At 36.9% G+C, this 23,521-nt stretch overlaps 1 protein-coding gene across 1 annotated transcript in view; it reads right to left on the reverse strand.

Moving 5' to 3' along the window:
* Positions 1-12,881, reverse strand: part of LOC135689091 (cilia- and flagella-associated protein 74) — a 28,709-nt gene extending 15,828 nt beyond the window's left edge. Inside the window, exons 1-21 of the mRNA XM_065206207.2 lie at positions 12,460-12,881; positions 11,866-11,971; positions 8,559-8,640; positions 8,258-8,346; positions 7,716-7,814; positions 7,428-7,532; positions 6,294-6,467; positions 5,728-5,838; positions 5,339-5,441; positions 4,902-5,059; positions 4,510-4,540; positions 4,260-4,361; positions 3,798-3,887; positions 3,196-3,305; positions 2,707-2,773; positions 2,206-2,268; positions 1,831-1,908; positions 1,600-1,641; positions 1,269-1,387; positions 551-617; positions 80-169 (exon numbers count right to left, since the gene is read on the reverse strand). Of these exons, the coding sequence (XP_065062279.2) occupies positions 80-169; positions 551-617; positions 1,269-1,387; positions 1,600-1,641; positions 1,831-1,908; positions 2,206-2,268; positions 2,707-2,773; positions 3,196-3,305; positions 3,798-3,887; positions 4,260-4,361; positions 4,510-4,540; positions 4,902-5,059; positions 5,339-5,441; positions 5,728-5,838; positions 6,294-6,467; positions 7,428-7,532; positions 7,716-7,814; positions 8,258-8,346; positions 8,559-8,640; positions 11,866-11,971; positions 12,460-12,574 (2,001 nt within the window). The 5' untranslated portion in view covers positions 12,575-12,881. The remainder of the gene's footprint in view (positions 1-79; positions 170-550; positions 618-1,268; positions 1,388-1,599; positions 1,642-1,830; positions 1,909-2,205; positions 2,269-2,706; positions 2,774-3,195; positions 3,306-3,797; positions 3,888-4,259; positions 4,362-4,509; positions 4,541-4,901; positions 5,060-5,338; positions 5,442-5,727; positions 5,839-6,293; positions 6,468-7,427; positions 7,533-7,715; positions 7,815-8,257; positions 8,347-8,558; positions 8,641-11,865; positions 11,972-12,459) is intronic.
* Between the last annotated feature and the right edge of the window lie 10,640 nt (positions 12,882-23,521).

Here is a 23,521-nt window from a genome sequence, read left to right on the forward strand (position 1 = left end):
GGAATTTTCTTATCTGTTTCTGCAACATTTTAGAAAAAATATCTAGGAAGTACTCCAGCAAAATCTAGTGTAGCCATACCTCGCATCGCTTCTTCAAGCACTTGACTGGCACAGAGAACTGTCCAGTTTGGGCTAGAAACAGTACATGGCCATCAATATCCTTGTTGAGCTAAAAATATGATTGATTAGTTTATTAGAATTGAATCAAAATAAATAGAACTAATACAAGCCTTTGGAGCATAGTACAGGACAGTTCTTACTTGCTACTCCGATTCTCATGAAATTATCTAACAACTCACCACCAAAAATGTGTACAGCCCTGCCTAAACGGCATCAACTGCTTAATGATCGGTAGACAGTAATTTTAAATACAAAATCAATTTAAATTGTTTAGTTGAGAGGAGAAAAAACATGGTCATCGATTCGCCTTTTAAAAGCTCATCTATCAGTTTGAAAGAAACGTCAACAAGAACATTACAAGCAAAACTGACAACCAAGACAAAATTACTCTTGTCCCGTTTGGTAAAACATGTAGTAGAAAATGACCAACCATTGGCTTGAGAACAGCAATGAATTCGCATGTCAGGCCAGCAGACATTGGGCCAGGTGGGTCAAATCTAACCAATGAAAAGGGATACAGATATGAAGTGCATAGAAATGAAGTGCATATTGATGGCATAGAAATGTTTGCATGGTCTATGAACGGATTCTGTTACATTTCAAAGGTTTGCTTAAGGTAGCCATAATTTGCAACTAAGCAATTGAATTTTCTGATTAAGTAAGCAAAAAAAGCAGCATTTTTCTCGGTTCCGTTCGCACACATAGTATGGAAGCTCATTTTTCTTAGACTAGAAATTTCTCAGCAAATTCATTCAAGGCTTTGCTAAACCAAAGCTTTGCTAAATTTATTCTAGATCTAAATGTAGGAATGCTTTAAACCTCTACTCTAAAATTGCATAGGCTTGTTTATAGAAGTATTATTCTGTGCAGTGCACCGACGACCAAATTAGCTTGCAACACCAGAATATTACCTCCAGCAAAGTGTTCTATATAGCTAGCTTAAATTCATTATTACGTTTCATAGCCTACGTTTATCAATAGTAGTTTTAGCCAACAGGGAGCCCAAGACTGCAAGGAATATAATACGTAAAACAGGAACGGTGCTAGAATCCATTGTCGTAGAAATAGTTAAGGGGCATAGAGCACCAAACATTGCAAAAAACTGCATCGTTTCAACCGCTATCCAATGAATGCGAAGTGGTACTTACTTGATGTCAAGAAAGTCCTTCAAATTCTCGGAGACGCCGATAAGTTTACAGAAATTTTGAGAATAGGAGACATTCGTCAACAAGACCTTCTTCTTGTAAACTTGCCCAAGATCAAAGTCCTGAAAAACGTTTTTGCTATGTTAGAGAATACAATACGCATTAACCTTGTGGCTGCCTTTGTGAAAAGTTTCAGCGAGAATCAGTGATTGACAGCAAATCTAGATGAACCTGAGGAACGTGTGGCAATCGCCTCCCTCACAAATTAAAATCTACATTTTCTCTTTAATCTAATGAGGGATGGATAATAATCATGTATAAAAAAGCGACGAACCTTGAATACCACGACATCTGGCTTACTGTAAAAGGCAGCACCCTGTCAAAATGAGACAAAAGGTTAGAAAGAACAGGCCTAAGAGACTCTTCTCAGATGCAGCAACAGTGTCAATAGCTTGCTAGGTTGAAAAATAAACGCAATTTTCATTTGCATGAAAGTACTAAACATTCTACCTTGAAAATGTACTAAAACAATGTTTGAAAATTGAAAAAAGAAGTAGAGTTAGACCTTGAATTCTTTGCCCGCTGCAACCTGCTTTTGCACAATGTTCTCTCGCTGTTTCTCAAGTGCATCTAAAATCATTTGCTGTCAATGAAATAAATTCAAAAAGTTACACATCTTTATCAATTTCAATTCTAATTATGCTTCCAAGGAAATGATAAGCTGATAAAAGCAATAATTACTACTTATTGATGCCTGCTGTAAAAGTCTATATGTGAACTATCTGGGAATACATTTATAAGAAGAAATCTGTCGATCTACTGCTAAGCCACACTCGCTGAACATTAGAAATTATATGCAGTATCAGGCTTTCAGGTAAGTGTAAAAGTATTAGGAAATGCAAAGAGACATCGAAAAAAGGTTGTTTGGATAAGAGCTTACTTGCTCGTATGTCGAATATTCTTGGTTCTCCCCACGCCAATTTTTAACACTTTCATCTTTCATCTATGCAAAGATACACGTGAAGAGTTCACAACAAACAACATTAGCTTTTCACAGTGAAAAACTTTCACCGTGTCTAATTTACTTGATGATGGTATATAACGCTATCAAGGAAATATAATCAAAAAAGCCAATGCAAAAAAAACAAATGATTTTGCCAAATTATTATTCAACATAGGCCGTAAAATATAGAAGCCTCTTTGTTGATTGACAGTGGGTTAATGTATTAAGCGCATTTTGAGTTTCCATTTGAAAAAGAGGCTGCCCTGTGCTTCGCAGGATCTCCAGATCACAGAAGTGTCTTTGCTGACATCAGTGGATTATCAGATGCTGCTTGGCATAAAGCAAGAATTGGAATGATACCATTATGAGTTGCGAAACTAAGACAAAACTATAATCCTATTTAACGCTACAACTCACAGGACTTCGAAAAATCATTACCTCTCCCTGGTCGGTTTCCCACAGCCCTTTAAACTCAGGAACTATTGTTACCTCCTCCTCTGATTCCCTAAACACAAAAAATTTTTAAAGATTTGCTCAGCATTCACAGCCTGTATTTTTTCTAAAAACCACCCCATACTACGTAATTCGACTTCACTAATACAGCAAAAGCAATTCTCACCCTAAGACATAAGCAACTGCCATGGGCAGAAAAGGGCGATAAATTATGATGCTACAATTTCCTGCGAGTCTGAGTATAAGAATTATCAAACCTAAATCTCACTTGAGCAACGATATTATCGCTAAATACTTCTTACAAAATTCAGTACCTACATGATTTACAGTTAAATTACTTGATTACGGTTATAATCAAACGATTAATAATAAATCGTTAGCATAGGAACAGATCAACTAGCACAGTAGCAGCAATGTCCCCATGAACAGTAGCAGCGATACGAGCGCAAACAAAAGCAAAACGATTAACAATACCCAGTCTTCGCCTCATCTCTGCTAGTTGCTCCGTATGGCGAAAAGTCGTCGTCATCGGAAGACACTTTTGCTAATCGGCTACCAAGGCGGTTACAAGAGGAAACCCTTCCCTATGGTAAGCAAAACGAAATCTTACACAACAATTACACCAAAGAATATTTCAATAGATAAATCACAACAGAGCAAATAAAAAACGTAGTGAGCGATGTTCAGTTCTGCCAAGCATCTTCCCCTAAATTGTGGGATGTTTCAAAGCAGTTGAAACAAACTTCAACATTTGAAAAATTCTCTCTTTTTCTTTTGCCAGAGCAGAATTAATACATGCAGACACAAAAGTACAACAGCAATATATTCCCAAGCGCCTCTCTTCCATTAAGGCGTCACTTAATAATATACTCCTTTTTGCAAATTCACCATTTACAATTTTAACTTACAGAAGTCAAACACATAGCCTGTGCAGGCCAACCAAAAGTATCCTTTACCTGAAAAAAGCCCTTTATAACTCACAGCCGCCTTGGAACAAACAACATAGCCACTTGGACATTCATAATTATCAATAACAGTATTTAGAAACAATTCACTGCAGAAAAACAGCATACTACCCCTGTGTCCTCGACATCCGCACTGTATTCCATGGACTCAGAGCCGCTTGAGCGGGAGAACTTCTGTTTCGGCTTTCTTTTAGTAACGCGCTAAAAACCATAACCGTTTATTGAATACAACAGAGATAAATTATGAGCCAAAGAAAAAAACTGGATATATAAAAGTAAAAAGAATGTTAAAAGGGAGTGGATGTTTTATCAAGAACATTAGTGGAAGTAATTCGTATGGAGAAAGTTACTTAAACAACGAAACGTGTTGGAAATCGTCGAAAGAGGTCGCACAATTGGAAAACATTAACTGGCAAACTGGATTCTTTTCAACTTTGGCATATAGAAGTTTTAAGTCTCTTGAGACAAATCAATCAACTCGCTTGATAATTTGAAGAGCGTGTGAACTTGTCTTGTGGAGTGTAGACGAAGGGTTTAGAAAAAGATGGGCGAAAGTCGTTGAATTTAACAAACCTTGACGCGATCTCTTTGTCGATCTGGATAAAGCTGAGGTTGTTGCTGCTGCTTTCGTTTCACCTGCTTTTCCTCAGACAAAATCTTGTTTGCTATTTCAATCTGCAAATAACAAAAATAGGAGCAACTAAGGACTCTGGATAAAGGCAACACGAAGAAAGGAAATGACAGCAGAATGACGTGTCATCAGAAAAACCAAGGAACAATTATCACAGATTATAGTTTCAATAAAACTACTGTCAAAGGTTACCTCGCGTTCTCTCTGTTTTCTCTCAAAAGCCCTAAAGTAAAAGGAAGTTAATAAAAAACATACCGAAATCAACAGACAACTATGAAAACACAGCCACATAAACAACAGTCATAGGCTAACTTCTCTGTTGCAAATGAAGAACAGCATTTTATAGAATAGCATAGTCATAGACAACTTCAGAACGAAAACATTTTTTAACAATGCAACGAGAGGATTACATAAAGAGAAATCCGGTCTCGCTTAGCAAGCCAGAAAGCAGATGCAGAAAGATTTTCATTGAATGGTTTGAAACCATTTGAAATTTCGTAGAGAGAGTAATAACCTCGACAGGCCCTGATTGTTGTACTTTCCTATTGATGAAGCATAAGAGCAAACTTTAGTCTTAAACATACTCTTTGTCTCGTTCAAATTGCCGCAGTCTTTTCCTCCGTGTCAAAACTTCATCTGGATTCAGGCCTTCGGCAATGATTTCACCTCTCTCCTGCTCCTCATTCAATGTCTCCTGATGTTGCGCATATGACCTTCGCGCCTGAAGAGCGTGTAGATTTTCCTAAAATGTAGCGCCCATCCTCCAGTTAACGCCCGGGGCTATTATCAGAAACATTGCAAAAAGAGCAATTTCGTGTTTTACATCGCTTTTATAAGCAATGTGAAAAACATTATCATAAAATCATTTCAATGTTGCGCAACGCATATGTCGACTAACTGTTCAGATGAAAAATAAATCTTATGTTTCAAAGATGGAAATAAGTTTAGTCATAAAAAAAACAGATCAAAACTGTCGTATTGCTAAGGAATACAATGAGCTGTAATGCCCTCTCCTCCTTACCCTGTTTCCTTCAATGTTGTTTTTCAGACTCAATAAAGCGTGCATTCTTTGCTGTAAATCGATGCGGTTCTTCTCCTCCTCCTCACTTTCCCTCTGTCGAACTCTGTAGAAGAGGAAGTTTCATACCAGAAACAACGTACAAAAATGTCGCATTCAACATATATCAAGTTCAAATTATGTGAAATAATGAGTTATCTTTAGCACGTAACAAAAAAAGTATTCCAAGCGAATTCACATCCACCAGTCAAAGCTGAGACTGAATCTATCAACTAGTCAACAGCATCAAATAACTTGGAGTTTTTAGTTTCTCTTAGTGAGGAAATTACTAGCCTGAGATCAGGCTCGGATATTACCATATTATCGACAATATATTATACCACAAATCTTACCTGGACATTGTCTCCTTCAAGTACTTCATTGCAAGCTCGCGATTCTTTTTTGCTGCAATCAAAGCTTGTCTGTGTTTCCTTTCTCTCTCTCTCATGTTGGCAAGATTCTCCCTTTAAAGTCATTACAAAATTCTAATTAATTTTTTTTCGAGTAGAAATGATTTAACAGGCAAGATGCTAACCAAAATGCTGGACGAATGATATTCTGTTGAAGAAAATGGCACCTAACATTGGGCTTCTTCTCTTTTTGTGCCAAAACAGCATACCGATTATAAATTCAGAAATATGAAGTACGGTTTTTGAGATTCATCGTCTAGAAAATATGCCCCCTCCCCCACTAATGGCATTAAAACAAAGAAGCCCAGAATGCGAACAAATTTTCATCTTTTTCTTAATTCTAGGGAAATTTTTTACTTTACCTTATTATTTTCTTTTCTTCCTTAAATTTAAGTTGATTTAAAGAGAAATTGGCATATACAAATTGGGCCAACTATAGAAACTACTGAAACAACAACTGTAATTCCCCTTGGTTAAAATAATCTTGATGAAATTAAATGTAGACATACCTCTCCCTGGTGCGACGCTTCCTTTCTGCATTCAACACCGCTGCGTGTTCCTTCTTAATCCTAGCTGCGGTTTTCTCAGCTTTCTGTTTCTCAATGGCTCTCTCATCGGTGGCAAATTCTTCTTCCAGAGGCAGGAACTTGCCGTGCTCAATATAGGCCTGGCAAAGGGCAAACCTACAAAGACAGAAGATCACTACTGCATCAACCCTCGAAAAGACTCCATACTGCTGAAATTCAGTCCATCGTAATATATGTCATTGTTTCAGAGGATCAATGAATAGAGGTGAAGGTTTTGGAATAATGAATAAGTTCATGAAATGGGGAGATATAGCCCTTTCCTTTTATATGCAAGGGTGGCGAGAAAGAAACACATAGATTACTTATGTTATTACAGAAAGGTATTACTCACGTTATAAGAAAACAAAGAAAGAAACGAGGGGAGATTCTTTGAGGGGAGAAAATCGTCTCGTCTCACTTTGACTATCCGGAAAAGTTATGTTATGAATACGACTTGGACAACAGCGTGAACAGACTTCTAATCATCATTCACGTTTCTAAATCATCTCACGCGTTTAAAATAAAGAGAGGAGAGTACTTGTCTTTCCTCATTTTGGATTTAAGTACTTATTGTGACCAATGTTTGTTGGTTGCAATTGATTTCACAGGTTTCAAGAGGAATTCACAAAGAAGGAAGGAAAAGATCGGCTGAAGCGAAGCTCTTGAAAACTGATAAAAACAAATTGGAGTCTAAAAAGACTCCACTTTAAGAAAATGAGTATGATAATAAAATGCTTAGAAGAAGCATCATTGTTGCCAGCAAACATTTCATGAATGATTTTTAAAAGGTTTGTCAAATTCATAAGGGAGAAACATAACAAATTTGGTGGACAGTTTGAAACTGCTATTTCCTGCCAATCTTTACAGTGGCTACACTGTAAATTTCCCCCACAATTAAAGCTAATATGATCCAGCAAAAGAGCAAAAGAGATATTTAAATTGAAGTCGACAAAAACAGTGCAACTTACTAACGCCGACTATTTGAAGAGAGCTAGAAAAAATTGTTTATCCTTGCTAGCACAAAAAAATTAATAAGAAAAGAAATATGGAATCACAGATGAAATAAAGTACACCTACTCGGCATCTTCTAGAGTTTTCGCTATGTTTTGTTCAAGGTCTTTTTCGATTTGGAGCTCAGTACATAACTTATCGTATTGTGACTTCAACCGAAAGTAGGCAGCCCTGAAATCAACAGTTATACAATATAAGAGATAAAGTTTTGCTGAAACAAATTAATCAAAAGCGACAAATTAGCTGATACCATTGCCAATAATTTGGAAAGAATTGATGACAAGCTCATAACGGCCATTTTTGATAAAATGTTGCTTTCTCAATGTCACTGCCTGGTTCAGCAGATTTGCTTACTTATTTCCTTTGCTATCTTCCTCTTCTGTTTGCTCTTGAACCTCCTCTAAGCATTTTTCCAGTTGTTCTATATTTTCACGGCATCTGAGAAGCTGCTCTCTGCAAGAAAGATATCAACTTCAAAGTTCTACCATGACAATAGAGCCGTGTCTCTTTGTGAGTGTTCTGCTCTTTATAATATATCAATGTCTCAAAATTGCCTTGTATCATTAAAGCATTTTATTAAAGTTATGTGCATTGAGCCTTAAGTGAAATCTATAAGATTATAGATAGTGTGAGGCTTGTTGAATACTTAGAATACTCTTAGCTATCCTGCACAAGGTATTTCTTTATATTGTCAGACAAATTCCTTGAAGCTAAGAAGACGGACATGCCTCACTGTCTCTGGCTAAAAACTTTTGTTGAAACCTGAAATATTCTATTATTTAAATGCTACTACATACCAGTGTAAATAAGATATGTGACGTGATTCCAGAAACATTGGCAACGCTATGAATAGCAGGTTTGATCAAGTTAAAAACTGAAAATGTCTAAAAACTAACCTTGTCCTTTCAACAATATATTCTCGCTCTACAACAAGTTCACCCAGCTGGTCTAGGTGCCTCCTCACAGCATTCCTTCTCAGCTTTTCCTAAAATAGCAGCAAATCGTTGGAATTGTCGAAATCTGGAAACAGGAATTAACTGCAAAGCAACTTATTGATTTGCTGCATATTATCAAAGCATTATTTACTATTGACACGACAGACAAAGGATACCAATAATTTTCAAAACAGAGAATTGTCTACTGAGGTAGGATCATACAAAATGACTAATATGAATGACGATATGTTCCACAAAATACCTCTCTTTTCAGGTTACCCATTTGTGGATCAGATGGGTAGCTATCCTCGTCTTTTTCACTTATTCCATACTCGTCAAAACTCCTGCAATAAAGACATGGTAACTAATCAAGCAATCATTCAAAAATTAATAGCAATGCTTATTCTGAAAGGTTCACATTGCAATATCTTTTTGTCACATTGTCACATGTTCAAAGCCTAGTAAATGATCCCATGTCATAGTCAACTACAGAGAAATCTGACTTGAATTATCGGGGGGGGGGGCTACCTTAACATGTTTGAAGTTATGGGAACATGCCATTATTGAGGGGTACCTTCTCTCTTAAAAGTGCAGAATTATGCCTCCCTTTTTTCAGACATGTACGGAATTATGAGTCCAAATTTTTTTAAAGGTAATGTGTCCATATAAAAAGACTGCATATACCCAACTTGTCAAGGCAGTCGTTAAAATAATGGCTTTCGATTGGTTAATATTCTTGCGATGCAAAACTGCTCACATGAAAAGTTAGCCTCGCAGCAGGATAAATAAACAGAACAACCGTAATGGCTGGGGCGATGATATGAAAAATCACATGTTCCTGAAAACTCCCGCTTGCTTTACCTTTAACCAAAATTGCACGTCCCCGTCCAAAATTAGGCTTAGTCACCCCCCCCCCCCCCGAGCCTGAATACCTTGATATTGCATTGCGACACAAACAAAGGACAACAGACCTGAATCTCAATAAAAAACTAGCGAGTAACACTGGGATAGAGTTTAAATGGCTATCAGCTATCAGAGAATATTCCAGTATCAAGGGCGTGGCTAGCGCTGGTTTTTCAATCAGACCCTCTTTGATGGTTTCATCGTTTGATCTGTCTTTTTTCATGCTCTGCATCTGAAGAGTAGAGCAAAAACTCATGGGACCTATAGCTAGGGGCAGAGGTACATTTGATCTCTTGACTAACATGGCCCATGGTCAGGCTTCTAGCTTTATATTATTTGTCAAGCAATGTTATATTGACAGGTAATTTTGATTTTGATCTCTAAAAGATTTGCAAATTTTCAATTTTCATTCTCCATACTTTTCTTAGTTCTAAATAATATTGAGCCATTCTTCTTTCGAATTTTGACCTTCTTTCAAAATAACAAGCCTCAATGGAAAAGTTAAAATGGCTATAAAATATGAAGTTCCAAAGTCATGCCTACATGCTCAGTCTTTCAATTACAACTGTAGGCTTTGGCTCTGATGGGCTGCAGCATACAGATGAAATCAATCAGCTTACAATGAAAAGGCCCTTAAGCATAGTCTCACTGTTTGTTGCTATTAACAGTCCTCTTTTAATCATGTCTGTTAGTAAAGTACATTCAAGTCTTCCTTTTTAAGGACAAAGAATTCCTGTTCAATACTGTTAACATATTTTTTCAATTGATCTAAGTGCAAATTTAAATCTTTGCTGCAAAGAAAGTAAGAGCTTGAGAATAAACTTATCTGTATAAGCAAGGCTAGGTTGATATTTTGATATTAGTTATTTAGAAATGGCAACACAATTTCTATTAAAAGACAATATGCCATAGGAATGAAGGAGCAAAGGAAAGAATCTTGCAATTTAGAAATGGTTTGGCAAATATCATGAGTGCATAAATTTGGTCTTTCAGAAGAGCATGATTCGCAGCTCCATGTCGTACAAGGAGTCACAAGCAAGGGCAGAACTAAAAAAGTTGCTATTAAGATGCATCACAGTTATCATAGGAGGGAGGCCTTTTTCTTGAAAGGATCAAACCAATTAGGAATATAATGAGTTCCGCTTACTTTCCATTGTCATACCATCCCAAAAGTACAAGAAAACAGTCTGGTGTTAAATTAAACTGATTTCACAAAGGGTTTTGCTTTTCCATTGACATTTATGACCAGCAGATTACAAAGCTTTTGCTGGAAATTTTCTATTCGACTAACAACAGTAATAGCACTTTCAGCCAGCACTGAAAGTAAAAAGGAAAAAGCAAGTCCATTATTGTGGGCTCAGTTGGTTAAAAATATCACTCCCAAATGAACAGCCACTTATTCAATCTGTCTTCTTATTAATTTTAATGAATATTTTTTTGAAATAATAATTATTTGTAAAATTTTAGGGAAAATAAAAAGTTATTCACTCAAGATCTTGAAAACCCCTATCCATAACCCTTCTGTCCATAATTTCAGCATATAAGGAAGTACCATCAGCAAAATTTATTGGAATACATATAATTTAGAAATAGAAATCAAATCATTTTCAAATGCTTGATAGTAAGTTATGATATTTGTTCTTGTCATGGTGAGCAAGCTGAATAAACACCGGATGGACTCTATGGTAATGGTGTGCAAGCCCGATGGACAATAAAAATGCTTTCACTGAAGAACTTGAAAACCTCTGTCAACTGCCCCTGATAATTTCAGCACATTATGAAAGAAAAATCAACAAAATTGATTGGAATTCATAAAATTCAGCTATGAAAATATAACCATTTTCAAAGGCGCGATAGTAAGTTTTGACCATTTGTAGTGGTAAATGTGACCAAGCAGCATAGAAAAAAATTTTGGTTTTCATATTTCAGTTCAATAATCTATATCTCATGGACTTAAAGGGGCTGTGTCACAAGGGACATCCCACGTGGCAACACGCCAATTCGCTAAAGTTGTTTGGGTGAAACAACCTTTTTCAATAGGAAAATCAACATGGAACAAAACTGTGTTTTGTATTCCGTGCAAATCGTGCAAGGCTTTCACATCATTGTAAGTTTTATGAAAGGAAACAAATAAGAAAGGTTCTTTCTTCAGTCTTATCACCATAATTCTTTGGATGAAGGATTGAGATGCAGAAAAATAAAGGCTACTTTTACAGCCTTGATTCGGCAACTCGAAGGGAGCAGTTAATAGAAATGGACTCAAATAATAACAAAAAACCTACCTTACCAGTGAAAATTATGAGCAAAGACATTAAAGTTTGCAGGTCCTGGACAATTTTGGAGTGATCATTTTGTTGTAAAGTGTCTTGCCATCCAAATTCACCCAAGAGAAATGAAATATATTCGCCATTGGTTGAATGAAGCTTCATTTCCTTTGCCTCAACCAATTGCTTTACACATTTCGTGTCGCCAGTTGGTACAAATACGAAAAAATAGTAATTGCCCATTCCATTATCCACACAATGTCCTGTGTATTTAGTTTGTTAACAAAACCATGACACAGCCCATTTAACAATGAAATTTGATTCTTTACCAACAATTGGAAACATAAGGAGCAACAAGCATTTTTATGACAGATATGACAGGAAAAATAAGTATATAAATACCCTGCTAAAGAACTTGTTTCCTCATCACTTAAGTAGCTTTGGTCATATATGTCTGATGGCTCACTGTCGTTGTCAATATCTTCTGGTGGATTTAATGTTATGTCAACTGAAATTGAGAAGGTTCAAGATGATCCCAATGGATGAACAATGAGGATATTAACAAAATCTTTATGAACATATAGCTGCATCTCTTCATCAACTTGCAGGCTCAAAAACATAAAAATCTAATAAGAAAAATCTCCAGACAATTGCTGCTTGCCTAGGAAACATCTTGGTTTAATCTTCTATGAGACACAAAACATTTTATAGGCAAATACTGGTCCCAGAATGCATGGTAGTCTATATTCAGTGGCGTATTTGTTTTAAGCTAAAAACTTATTCTGCAATAAAAATTGTTACTTAAAATCAGTCTTTCCAGATCATTCAACTCAGTCTTTCCAGAACCTAAATGTACCCAGAATACAAGTAGTAGTTGTTTAGGAAAACAGATAGGCCTAGAAAGTAATTTTTTTTGTAATATGGCGTTCTCAGTCTATATGGTTAGGCGTTGATTTGTCAAGTCCACAACATCAAAACCTTAAAACATGGAAATACCTTGGGGGCTCACAGGGGCCATTTCATTTTCCACATCGTCTTCAGCGTAGTTCTCATCACCATCCTGTTGTACACCTTTTATCAAAGGATTGCTGTAGTCTTCAACTTCCTCCATGGTGTCTTAACAAATCTTTAACAGTCTTAAATGCAGTTTGCAAAGCTTCTTGATGCCAGAAGTTGTTTCTCCCCCCACCTTTTCACACGGGTTGCCAAGGATTAATTGAGCAAGCCAACACTTTTTACTTTCTTATTTATTGAAAGAGCGAAATTTTTTTAACCTCCATCTCAAATTGCTAAAATATCTCAGCTACCACTTCTCCAGTAAACTCTTTTTTCAAGTAACAAACATTTCAACGCAGATCACAACACAACATTGGACGCCATTTTGTTATGTCGGTTCTTTGCCAAGGAAACCGAGGCCAAGGGCCCTGCTGATCAACACGCGTACACGCGTAAGACCCGCGTATTGTTAACATCATTCGAAAATCAGCCTGGACAGAAAAATTGAGGATTATAAGTACATAAATTATTTTCAAAAAGCAACAGAAACCAACAATCGCAATAAAATAAGTCAATAATTAGTCTACTTTCACACTAATTTACTTAATTGAAATTCTTCTCATTTTTTTTAATGCCATACTTTTAATAGTTTATCAAGTGGGATAGTGTCTGTTAGGTCTTTCTCACAAGCAAGTAGAATGAGATCATTCAATCGTTTATCTTTCATCCTTGATCGCAGCGAATTTTTAACAATCTTAAGTTTGCTAAAGGTTCGCTCATCTTTAGCCACAGACACAGGTGCTGTAAGAAGAAGGCTGTAGCATTTGTAAACCGTTCGGAAAAGTCGTCTGTTTTCAAATGAAAGTTTGGCAGCCTCTTTGACGGAAGTTGGCTGGATCTGTTGCTATTCAATCATAGACCTGAAAACATCTAGCTCACATAATATAACAGCTGCTTCAATATGAAAGCCTGGTAGGAAAAGCTTGCAAAGATCGTTGACTGTTTCTGGGCTTATCGTTTTGAGTGGTGGCTGCTTATCAATTTTTTTTAAGCATGCCTTAATATTTTCACCATACTCTGTTATCAGAGAATCGAGAACAGCACACATTTCTGTTCTGTAGAAGGAATTGAATGTAAATTCCGCTGATGTTTCTGGACCGTTGTTAATCTTTCTTGGCTGCAACCTGAGTCGATGTTTTCTACTAAACTCAGCCGCTAAATCTATTCCATGCTGTTTAGCGCACTTGTTTATAGCATCCAACTTTGCATCGATAGCCTTGTTATCAATGCGATCTTCTTAAGATTTTCTACTGTTGCTTCTAGGATGTTAAGCTCTTCTGCTTGGAGTTGCATCGTCGAAATCTTTGTTTTCTTCATAATTAATCTCATGAACATCAATGCAAAAAGAAAGTCAAATGACTGACACTTTTTCTTTATGTCTTTACCCTTCACTTTTACCCTTCATTTCTGTGCTGTCGTCACTGACAACTTTTTCAATTGCTTTGGGTATGCTTTGTAAACTTCGCCACACTGTTTCTATCGACTCTGAAGAGTAGACCAATCTCGTTTTAGACATGTTGCGGAGTTTCAAGGAGTACTCATCAACTTCTTGAACCTCTTTATTGTAAATTTTGTTTCGTTTGGAGCTGGCACTGAAGAAAACATATATATCTTGAAGATTATCGTACATCGACGTAATTATGGCACTTTGTCTTGCACAATGCTCGTTGAAAGTATTAGATCGATGCCCTTGACATGGAATGTACGGGACTGGTCTTTCAATAGTATCTTGTAGAACCCTCTGTGCCCCTGCAATTCTCCCAGCCATATTATTTGCGAAATCGTATGTTTAGAAGCAGAGATAATTCACATTAATTTCATTTGCTTCCAGACACTTGAGAATACATTCTTGGGTTGGGGGAGCTTCGCTCGTGGCGGAAGAAGGCCATTGTTCTTCTTCTCAACCCCCTCAAAAACGGTTGGGGTTTTATTTATGGCCGTCTTTGCGATTGGCGCACCGACAGCCCAAAAATAAATGGTTCAAATGATGAGAGAACACCACCTTCAGTCTTATGATTGACAATGGTAAAACATTCTGAGGACCATCTTACCCTTATTTGCTAATGGTTTTTGTTTAGTAACCTGGAACAAATATCAACTCCATGTTTGTCATTGCACTCATTGATTTGATAAGAAAGTAAAATAAATCAAGATATTTTGGGAAACTTTATTTCTGATCTCTTTTGCCCTGCGAGAACTACTAATTCCTTCTGCTTTGCCCTGCGAAATGCTGTTTTTCAGGATTGGGGGTGGAGGGAGGGGTGAAACACCCCCCAAACCCCCCCAAAAGTTGCATCCCTGGCTGAGCGATCAAAATTCTCTATAGCCCACTAGCCAGCCAATCAGAATTCAAGAATAAGACAACAAACGTGCCTCGCAGCTAGATTTAGGCCTATTTTTGACGTTTTTACCACTACCCACAAAAAATAATAGTGTAAAATGTGCTGAAAGATAACCCAATTTTTTTGTGAAAATTGAATCTTTGATAAATTTATGAAAAACTGCTGTTGTATGAAAAAGTTGGCTCAGGCAATCAAAGATATAGAACCTATGTATGAATACCGCAAAAGCTCTATTTAGCTCCACTTTCTTTTAAGCCCGCCTCCCTATTAAGTCTCCCTTATCAAGCAAAAATTCAAATTAAGCCCCCTTTCTTTAGCTTCTGATGTCAAACAAAGAAAAAATGCACGTTGATGGGTGTTATAATGATAAGATGTTTATTAAATACGGCCCATGTCAGGCACCGCAGAACGTTTAGAAAGGTGGAGGGTTTAAAAAAGTGGGGGGGGGCTAAAACCGTATAAAAAGAGGCTTTTCTGGTAGTTTGATACTTAATATTTGGCTTTTTTTTGCAAAAGTGGGGGACTGCCAGTACTGCCAGGTTTACTTGGTCAAGAAGATACTGACGTTGATCCTTTCAGAGAAGTCCAGAGGACATAATTTGTCCAGAAGATGTCTTAAGCTTATCAATTGATCCTGGTGAATCTGAAGAAGACAGAATAATTTATTAATTTTACGAAGCTTTCGAAGCTGCTAGCAAAGACTATCGAGAACGTTTGTATGACATTTTAGAAACAAAACTATGCGTAAGAACCTTTTTATAACTCTTTTACTCTGAGTTATCCATTAGCCTCTCTCTCCAATAAGACCCCTTTCTATAAAGCCCCCTCTCTTTTAAGCCCCTCTCTAGGACCGAAAATTATAAAACATACACATATACTCTTGTTTTAAGTTCTCAAGTTTCTTTTCGTGAACTGGAATTACATTAGCCTTTTTGGAGATTTCAGGGGAGATACTTTGACTTGGACAGTTTCCAAATACCAATCTAAGGGGCAGTAGCAGCGATTCATCGCAGCGAAGTGGAGCAATAGACCTTACCTCTAAATATGTCACGCGTGCAATGCATTTTGGAAATTGTAGTCAAACAAACTAACATTTGTTTATGTTCCCTACGGCCAGGGCAGCGGAGAGGGTTTATGGGCGTTTATGGGCCCCGACCAAAACGGAAGAAAAATAGCAACGCACGTTTAAGACAAACTCTGAGTGGAGAATGGGGTGGAAAGAACATTTAGATGTTGAAGTCATTGATAGAATTGATTGCGATCTAAACAAGAGCTATTTGATTCAATATACTAAAAAGGGCGTCACCCCCCTTTCCAAGCATCCATAGGGTGTGGTTGTGTGTAATTTTCCTGGGGGCTATGCTCCAAACCCCAATCGGTTTTCTATTCCATATAAAGCATAACCATTGTCTAAAGGCAGCTTCGCCACTGCAGACTCATATAGGGGTCTGGGGACATTTTTTTGAGAGGATGGTTGCTAAAATTACTCTGGTGGCTAATTTAGTTACCGAAATTTCTATGGTGGCTAAATTGTGCTGATAGCTGTTAGTTTTATTCGGCTATTTTATTATTATTATTATTATTATCATTATATGATTAGGCCATAATGCATACACATTTCTTGGCTATAAATTATACGATTCTTTACACTTAAAAAATCTTAAAAAGTGAAATACATTCGATTTCTAAATTCGAGCAAAACACTCTTACAAGTTTCTAATTGAGTTATTATTCAAGTTTGCCTGGTCTATTCTAATTGAGTTATTGTTTATCTATCGGCCCTTAGTCTGTGGCCCCTAGATCAGTGACCGCCCCCCCCTCTGACCTTCCTTCCTCGGCACTGCCTTCGGCGATCCTTTATTATTATTCAACGCTTGTTGCTCAAATTATCAAACAAACCATGAAAAATATGGCAGGATATACTGAGCAGCACATCCTTAGGTTTTCACACAATAGAAGTTTATTTTGAGGGATTGAATTGCCATTGGTGTCGACTGCCGGTGTCATATGCGTTTCTGCATGGGCATGCGTTTCTGCATGGGCTGAGACCACTGATCTAAAAAAAAGACTGGATCGAGCAACCAGCGCTTTGTTGTGAAGCACCATTGAAAACAGCCGGCGCCATGACAGTGTGACCCAAACGAGCTGTGGAATGACTTGGGGCTTAGTAAAATATTACTATAAATTTCGCAACGAAATCTTCCGCTTTACATGAACGAAGGTAAGTTTCTATCAAGAAAGCAGTTTTGTTTTGTTTATTTTCTAACCAAACTGATAAACTAGAGATATTTCTAGTGAATAACCCTTTGGCGACTCAATCAGCGAAACAGAGAAATTTGATTTTATTCGTTTACTTTAAGATATGTTAACTAGATTGAGGCGGCCTAAAGCGATTTTAACTTGGGTGCTAAAAACCAAAACATGCTTATTCACCTTTGGAAAATATGGGGATTTAATTGTTGCAAATCTTACCGTGTGTGTGCATAGGCAGATAACCAACCTAGTAGATTTGGTGGTTTTTAAAAAAACCGTTTAATTTGGGCACCAGTTAAAGACAAATGTCTACTGGTGCTTGAACAAGACAAGCTTGCTCAGTTTCTTTCGAATTTTTGGCCCAGATGCTTCTTGATTTTTTGACTCTCCCAGATGGTGGAACCGTATCTTGCAATAACACTTGATGATTCCTGAAATTAAAGCAAAGACATGGCTATCTCCAACTGAGCATTCAAGCATGTGATCGTCTAGTTCTCTGAAAACTTTTGAAATATCAAGGTCTTGCAGAACAGACAAAGCAATGGCATCTGGAATTCCTTTCATAACTGGTAGGTTCCCTTTTGTTGTTGCAAGCATTCTTTGGAATCGGCGCTCTGTTTCATTGCATATTAAAATTGTGCTGGCTGAAGCTTTAAAGAGACCACCCCTGTCTTTCATTTTCATGAAATTAGTTGGTGGGTTGCCAGAGATGGAACCAAGTGCATCACAACATGTCATGCAAGCATTCAATTTCTTAACCATCTTGACAACATAACCAGCTATGTATGAAATTGCAGCCTCTTTGTATTCTGACAACAATGCCATATTTGGTGTGTCACTGTAGTCATGGTCTTCTTGCAATGTAGGTCTTTCAGTAAGATCATATTTCTTTATAAGTGCCACATTTGTTAGTGAAAGCTGTTGTCCTGATACTGTGCATGTGTCACCAACTACATACAGTATGCTTGTTTTGTCCTGCTCATCACAGTTCCCACGACCTCCTTGTATGGCACTTCTCATTAGCAGCCTTTTATATGCTGCAGTGAATTGCTCTGTAGTTGGATTGTTGTTACAACCTCCAGCAGAACGAATAGCTCCAAAAAATAACTCTAAATGATCTTGGCTGAACTTGTACATCAGAAGGTATTTTAATGGTGCAGCTGCATCTTCAACCAGTGTCTTGAATAACATTTGTGTGCTCCTGATTGCAACTAGAAATCCTATAAAGCCAGTTTTCCTTTGTGTCTCATACATATGCTTACCTGTTGTATTTTTTAGACCACAAATGTAATCAAAGGCTTCTTCAAGAAATTGGTTCCAATAATCCTTGTTGTTGAATCTAAGAGCTGATTTGAAACCCTTGGCAAGAGGACTCCTGGAGTTGAGCACATCAAAAAGCCTATCAAAAACTCGAATAAACTTGACAGTGGCTGAGGAACCCTGAAATTGTTGCAGCTTGAGAACATTGGCACAATATTCAATAGCATCAGCAACACTAGAGCTAAACGTCTGTGCCGCAAGATTTACTTTCATTTTTTGTTGTCTCCAATGGATATGTGATGCCTTGAGTTTGTTACCAAGTCTTAAACCCTCTGACTCCTGTAGCTTGTGAAGAGCCTCTACATATTGCCATGAGATTTTGTTGTTGTTGTGATCAACAAGAATGCCACCCTCAGCAAGGGTGTTACGAACAAGCTTAAGCATATGGCAAACATCTAAGAATATGGTGACCTCATGTTGAGAATCTATGGGGTGGGGGAAACTTGGTCGCAAAGATGCAGGAACAAAACTGGCACCAAGCTCTGCTGCCATTTTGAAATGACAGGATGGACCATCAAATGTTACAGAGACAACACGAGCACCAGTATCCCACAACCTCTGGAGACATACATTAACAAGATTAGCACGTTCACTGCCACTTAGCCCATCAACAAAAAAATAGCCACAAGGAACTTTCCAGTGCCCATTGACACAAACAGCCATCAAAACCAATGCATCTTTCGCCAAAGGAGCAGTGTCATCTAGCTCAGCACCATTACCCAAGTCAACATATCCTGAGTAATTGGTACCATTCCATGTAACCTGTTTCCTAATTGACATCTCATCCAGCATTAAAGCAATTACTACCCTATTGCCCTTAATTGCTGCTGTTTCAACCTTTGCTTTTATAGCATCAAACGCAGGCTTAGTAAATCCTGGCTGTGCTGGAATTTTGCCATACCATCTTCGAATTTGAGCTTGGTGTGGGAGGGCAAGGTTAAATGCTTTCCTTACAAACTCGTAAGCCTTGGCAGAATAAAATTGCAAAGTCAAAGCAAATGATTGCAATTGGGCTGGATACTTGCACCCTCTCCTGTTTTTGCCAGAAAGAATCCTCTTCATCAATGCAAGCTGGACACCAGAAAGAGACTGTTTCAGTTGCTCTTCACAGTTTTCAGAGATGAAATTCCTCTTCCTGAGCTCCTTGACAACAGCCTTCAAAGACTTTGTTTTTGCTGCCAGACGTCTAGACTTTTGTTTGGCTACTTTCAACCTTTTGCGAAGCTTTTCAATTTCTTTTTGCTTTTTATGAAGTTCATGGTTCAGCTTCCTTGGTGACTTGACACAATAATTGCCATGATCATTTTTAAAAAATTGCTGTATTGTTGGCAAACAAATGTCATTCCCATTTTGTGGCTCTTGCAGTTGACTGCATTCTGGCTCAGGTGTTTGAAGAGAACGATTTGGTGGTTTTCTTGCCTTTGTAACCTATAGGATAGAGAGTATTGCTAAATGTTAATTATTTGTATCTAGCAAATATCATTATGGTATATTTAGTTTCATGGTAAAACCTGGTATTGATAATCTTCATTGATCTTAAAAATAAACTTGGATTCGCAAAATTTATTCATTACTGCCACTGTTTGATAATATATTAGCACACAAATATTTGCATTTAGCTGAAATTTTCACTGTTTGATGATATATTAGATCAAAATTTTTGAAGAACCAAGATGAGTCTTACATCTTATTGTAGAAAACTAAATTAAATGAAATACAATTGCCTTCTTAAGATGTTTTGGAAACTTTTTGAATCGTGTTGGCACAGCATTTGGTTTCAACTTTGTGTTCTGCTCATTCCTGTCCATGTATTCTTCACTGAAATGATCAGAGCAGATTCTTGAATATTTGGAGGGCTTCCAGTCGTCTCGATGCATGCTAACAAGCCACTGCCTTTTCCTTTCATCATCAATTGGAAATCTGTTTTAAAAATATAAAATAGAATATTTTCAAGAAAAGTGGGGAAAAGTGTTTTTAAAAGTGCAGAAGGCCCTGCCCCTCCACTTGATGTGAGATATTTTGTCCAAACCTGATAACCAACTGTTCTTCATTCATGTTTTTAAGACTTAGTTAAAAAAAGTTTTTTAAACAACCAACGCAAAGGCCATGATACAACTTTTTGTTTGGGGAAGAGCCAGCCCTGATAAATAAGTGTCATAACAGCCATGTTACAAAATAAAAGTAATTTACTTATGCTACTTAAGTTTTTTTTAGGGGGGGGGGGGCAAGGCCTTTACCAGATAGTGCCAAGTCACTATGCAGAACCGCCAATATAAGGATTAATTTATAGAGAAGCAGTAAAATACAAACTTACGAATGAAATGTTCGCGGAAATTGCCTCTTAAGTGTACTTTCTTCGTCATTACTCCCTTCGCTGTCACTTCGATTGACTAAATCTCCGTCGGCTTTTCTTTTTCTCCGTTTGTTACAGCCAAAAGCGCAGCACTGTGTACCTCTACTCGCCATTGCAACGTACTTACTACAATTGATTTTCCCGCGTTTTGGGTCACACTGTCATGGCGCCGATCTGAATTAATTGGCTTCAACAAAGACTTGGCGAGAACAATAGGTTGCTCTATCCAGTCTTTTTTTTAGATCAGTGGCTGAGACACATATGCGTTTCAAATGTTAAAGTGTAATGGCGGACATGGAGGGCCTAGCTGTGGGGTACACAACGCGAACATCCAATATAAACAATACAAAACGAAATCAAAGTTCTAGAAATTAACTAAATAGCAAATACTCAAATAAATAAACCTCTTGACATGATAAACTCAGAAAATGAAATTACAATCATGCTATTGATAAGATGAACAACTACCATCCGCTTAGCCCATGCAGAAACGCATAGAGAATTTCAGTGTTATGCGTTTCTGCATGGGGTATCTTAAATCAAAACACCATCGAATTTCATCGCAAATTAATGTTTACTAGCAAGAAATGATTGCAACAATCTGATATAGGTCAAACTTTTCCATGCAAGTAGCATTTTTGAATTTTTTATCATTTTTTGTAGTTTGCCTTAGGCCCATGCAGAAACGCATAGAGAATTTCAGTGTTATGCGTTTCTGCATGGGGCATCTAAAATCAAAACACCATAGAATTTCATCGCAAATTAATGTTTACTAGCAAGAAATGATTGCAACAATCTGATATAGGTCAAACTTTTTCATGCAAGTAGCATTTTTGAATTTTTTATCATTTTTTGTAGTTTGCCTTAGGCCCATGCAGAAACGCATAAAGAATTTCAGTGTTATGCGTTTCTGCATGGGGCATCTAAAATCAAAACACCATCGAATTTCATCGCAAATTAATGTTTACTAGCAAGAAATGATTGCAACAATCTGATATAGGTCAAACTTTTCCATGCAAGTAGCATTTTTGAATTTTTTATCATTTTTTGTAGTTTGCCTTAGGCCCATGCAGAAACGCATAGAGAATTTCAGTGTTATGCGTTTCTGCATGGGGTATTCAAAATCAAAACACCATCGAATTTCATCGCAAATTAATGTTTACTAGCAAGAAATCATTGCAACAATCTGATATAGGTCAAACTTTTCCATGCAAGTAGCATTTTTGAATTTTTGCACCCCCTACAGCCCCCTCCTGGTAAATCTGTCCCTGAATATCATATTAACCAACGGAGTAACAATCATTGCCTGATTCTTTATTGATCTCTGAGGACGTAAGGGCTCTGAACTACTTACAATTTTTCTTCCATTGAACCCCACACCCTTTGTTGGCGACACCCTCGGTGATGAGAAGAAGCAATAAGGCATCAATCTGAATAAGAAATCGAGCTTTAAAAACATGTCCACCTGTCTTATAAAACATCTAGTCATGCTTTTACTCGTATTTCATTTTTGATGGAGCCTGAGAAACTAAAATCGTTGATGTCTCAGATTGGCTATTGCCTGCTGATTTGGGTGTTTCGAGAAAGAAATTTGAACTATAAGATAAACTGAATTTAAGAGAAAGGCCTATAATAGTATATATTTATGATTCCATAAATATACTAAAATGCGTGCGGTGCAATATGATGAATTTAATTAACGATCAATGTAAGTAAATTGTACCAGGAAAATTTTTTTTAAAATAATTAACGACGTTTCGAGCATAGCCCGTTATCAAGTAAGATAGAAAAGCGATGATAGAACTAAAAAACGTTAAAGGAATATGGAATTCGACCAACAGAATAGGAAGACGGATGTAAGAGCATGGAAAAGAAATATATGGAAAAAGCTAGTAAAAATAAATATATATATACATATACGCAAATACAGAATTTATGCATATGTATACATATATATATATAATTTCCTGGTACAATTTACTTACATTGATCGTTATTTATAAATTTATGATGCTTTTAGCTTTGAAAAATTATTTAAACTGATAGCTCTTTAAGCGTTCATCAGTTGAACCTGAATTTGCTTTTGGTAGAGGTCTACAAATCAATATCACATCTATGTATATTCTAGCTTCATAAAGCTAGCTTTGGTGGAAAAAATTCCTTGCAATCTAACGTCTCTTGATGAACTACAATTGTCAACTTGCCTTGGAATCAATATCAAACGATCATTTTTGTAGGAAAAAGTACGAGAAACACTATGACCAGAGTTGAAAAACTCAGACTCCCTTTAGATATTCAAAATATATATTTATAAAAGCTCATAAATGCAAAGCTTGCAACAGTAGATAAAGATATTTTATTCAAATTTTGGTTTGTTTATTGTAACAAGTATTTCACTAATTTATGTTTTAATAGTAAATTTTATATTTGTTTGTAAGTGATTGGTAAGCATTTTCAGCCTTATTCATTTGCGAACCTTAAAATATTACTGAAAATAGAGCTGTGGAGGATGTAAATCAACTACTACTGGTTTACTTTTTATCAAAATGGTAGGAATTCTATACCATCTGTGATTTATTCAAAAATTGCCCAGAATTTCTTTTTCTGGTTCTTTAACCAAATAATAGTCATATACCAGGAACTAATTTTATATCGTTGGCTTTGAATTATGGGAATCCTTTTGGGGGAAGCTCTTTGTGTAATTCTGCATAATTTTATCCGTGTAACGCGAGAA

The sequence above is a fragment of the Rhopilema esculentum genome, chromosome 9 (genome assembly GCF_057945365.1).
Source record: "Rhopilema esculentum isolate cy_ngs chromosome 9, ASM5794536v1, whole genome shotgun sequence".
Taxonomy (NCBI): domain Eukaryota; kingdom Metazoa; phylum Cnidaria; class Scyphozoa; order Rhizostomeae; family Rhizostomatidae; genus Rhopilema; species Rhopilema esculentum.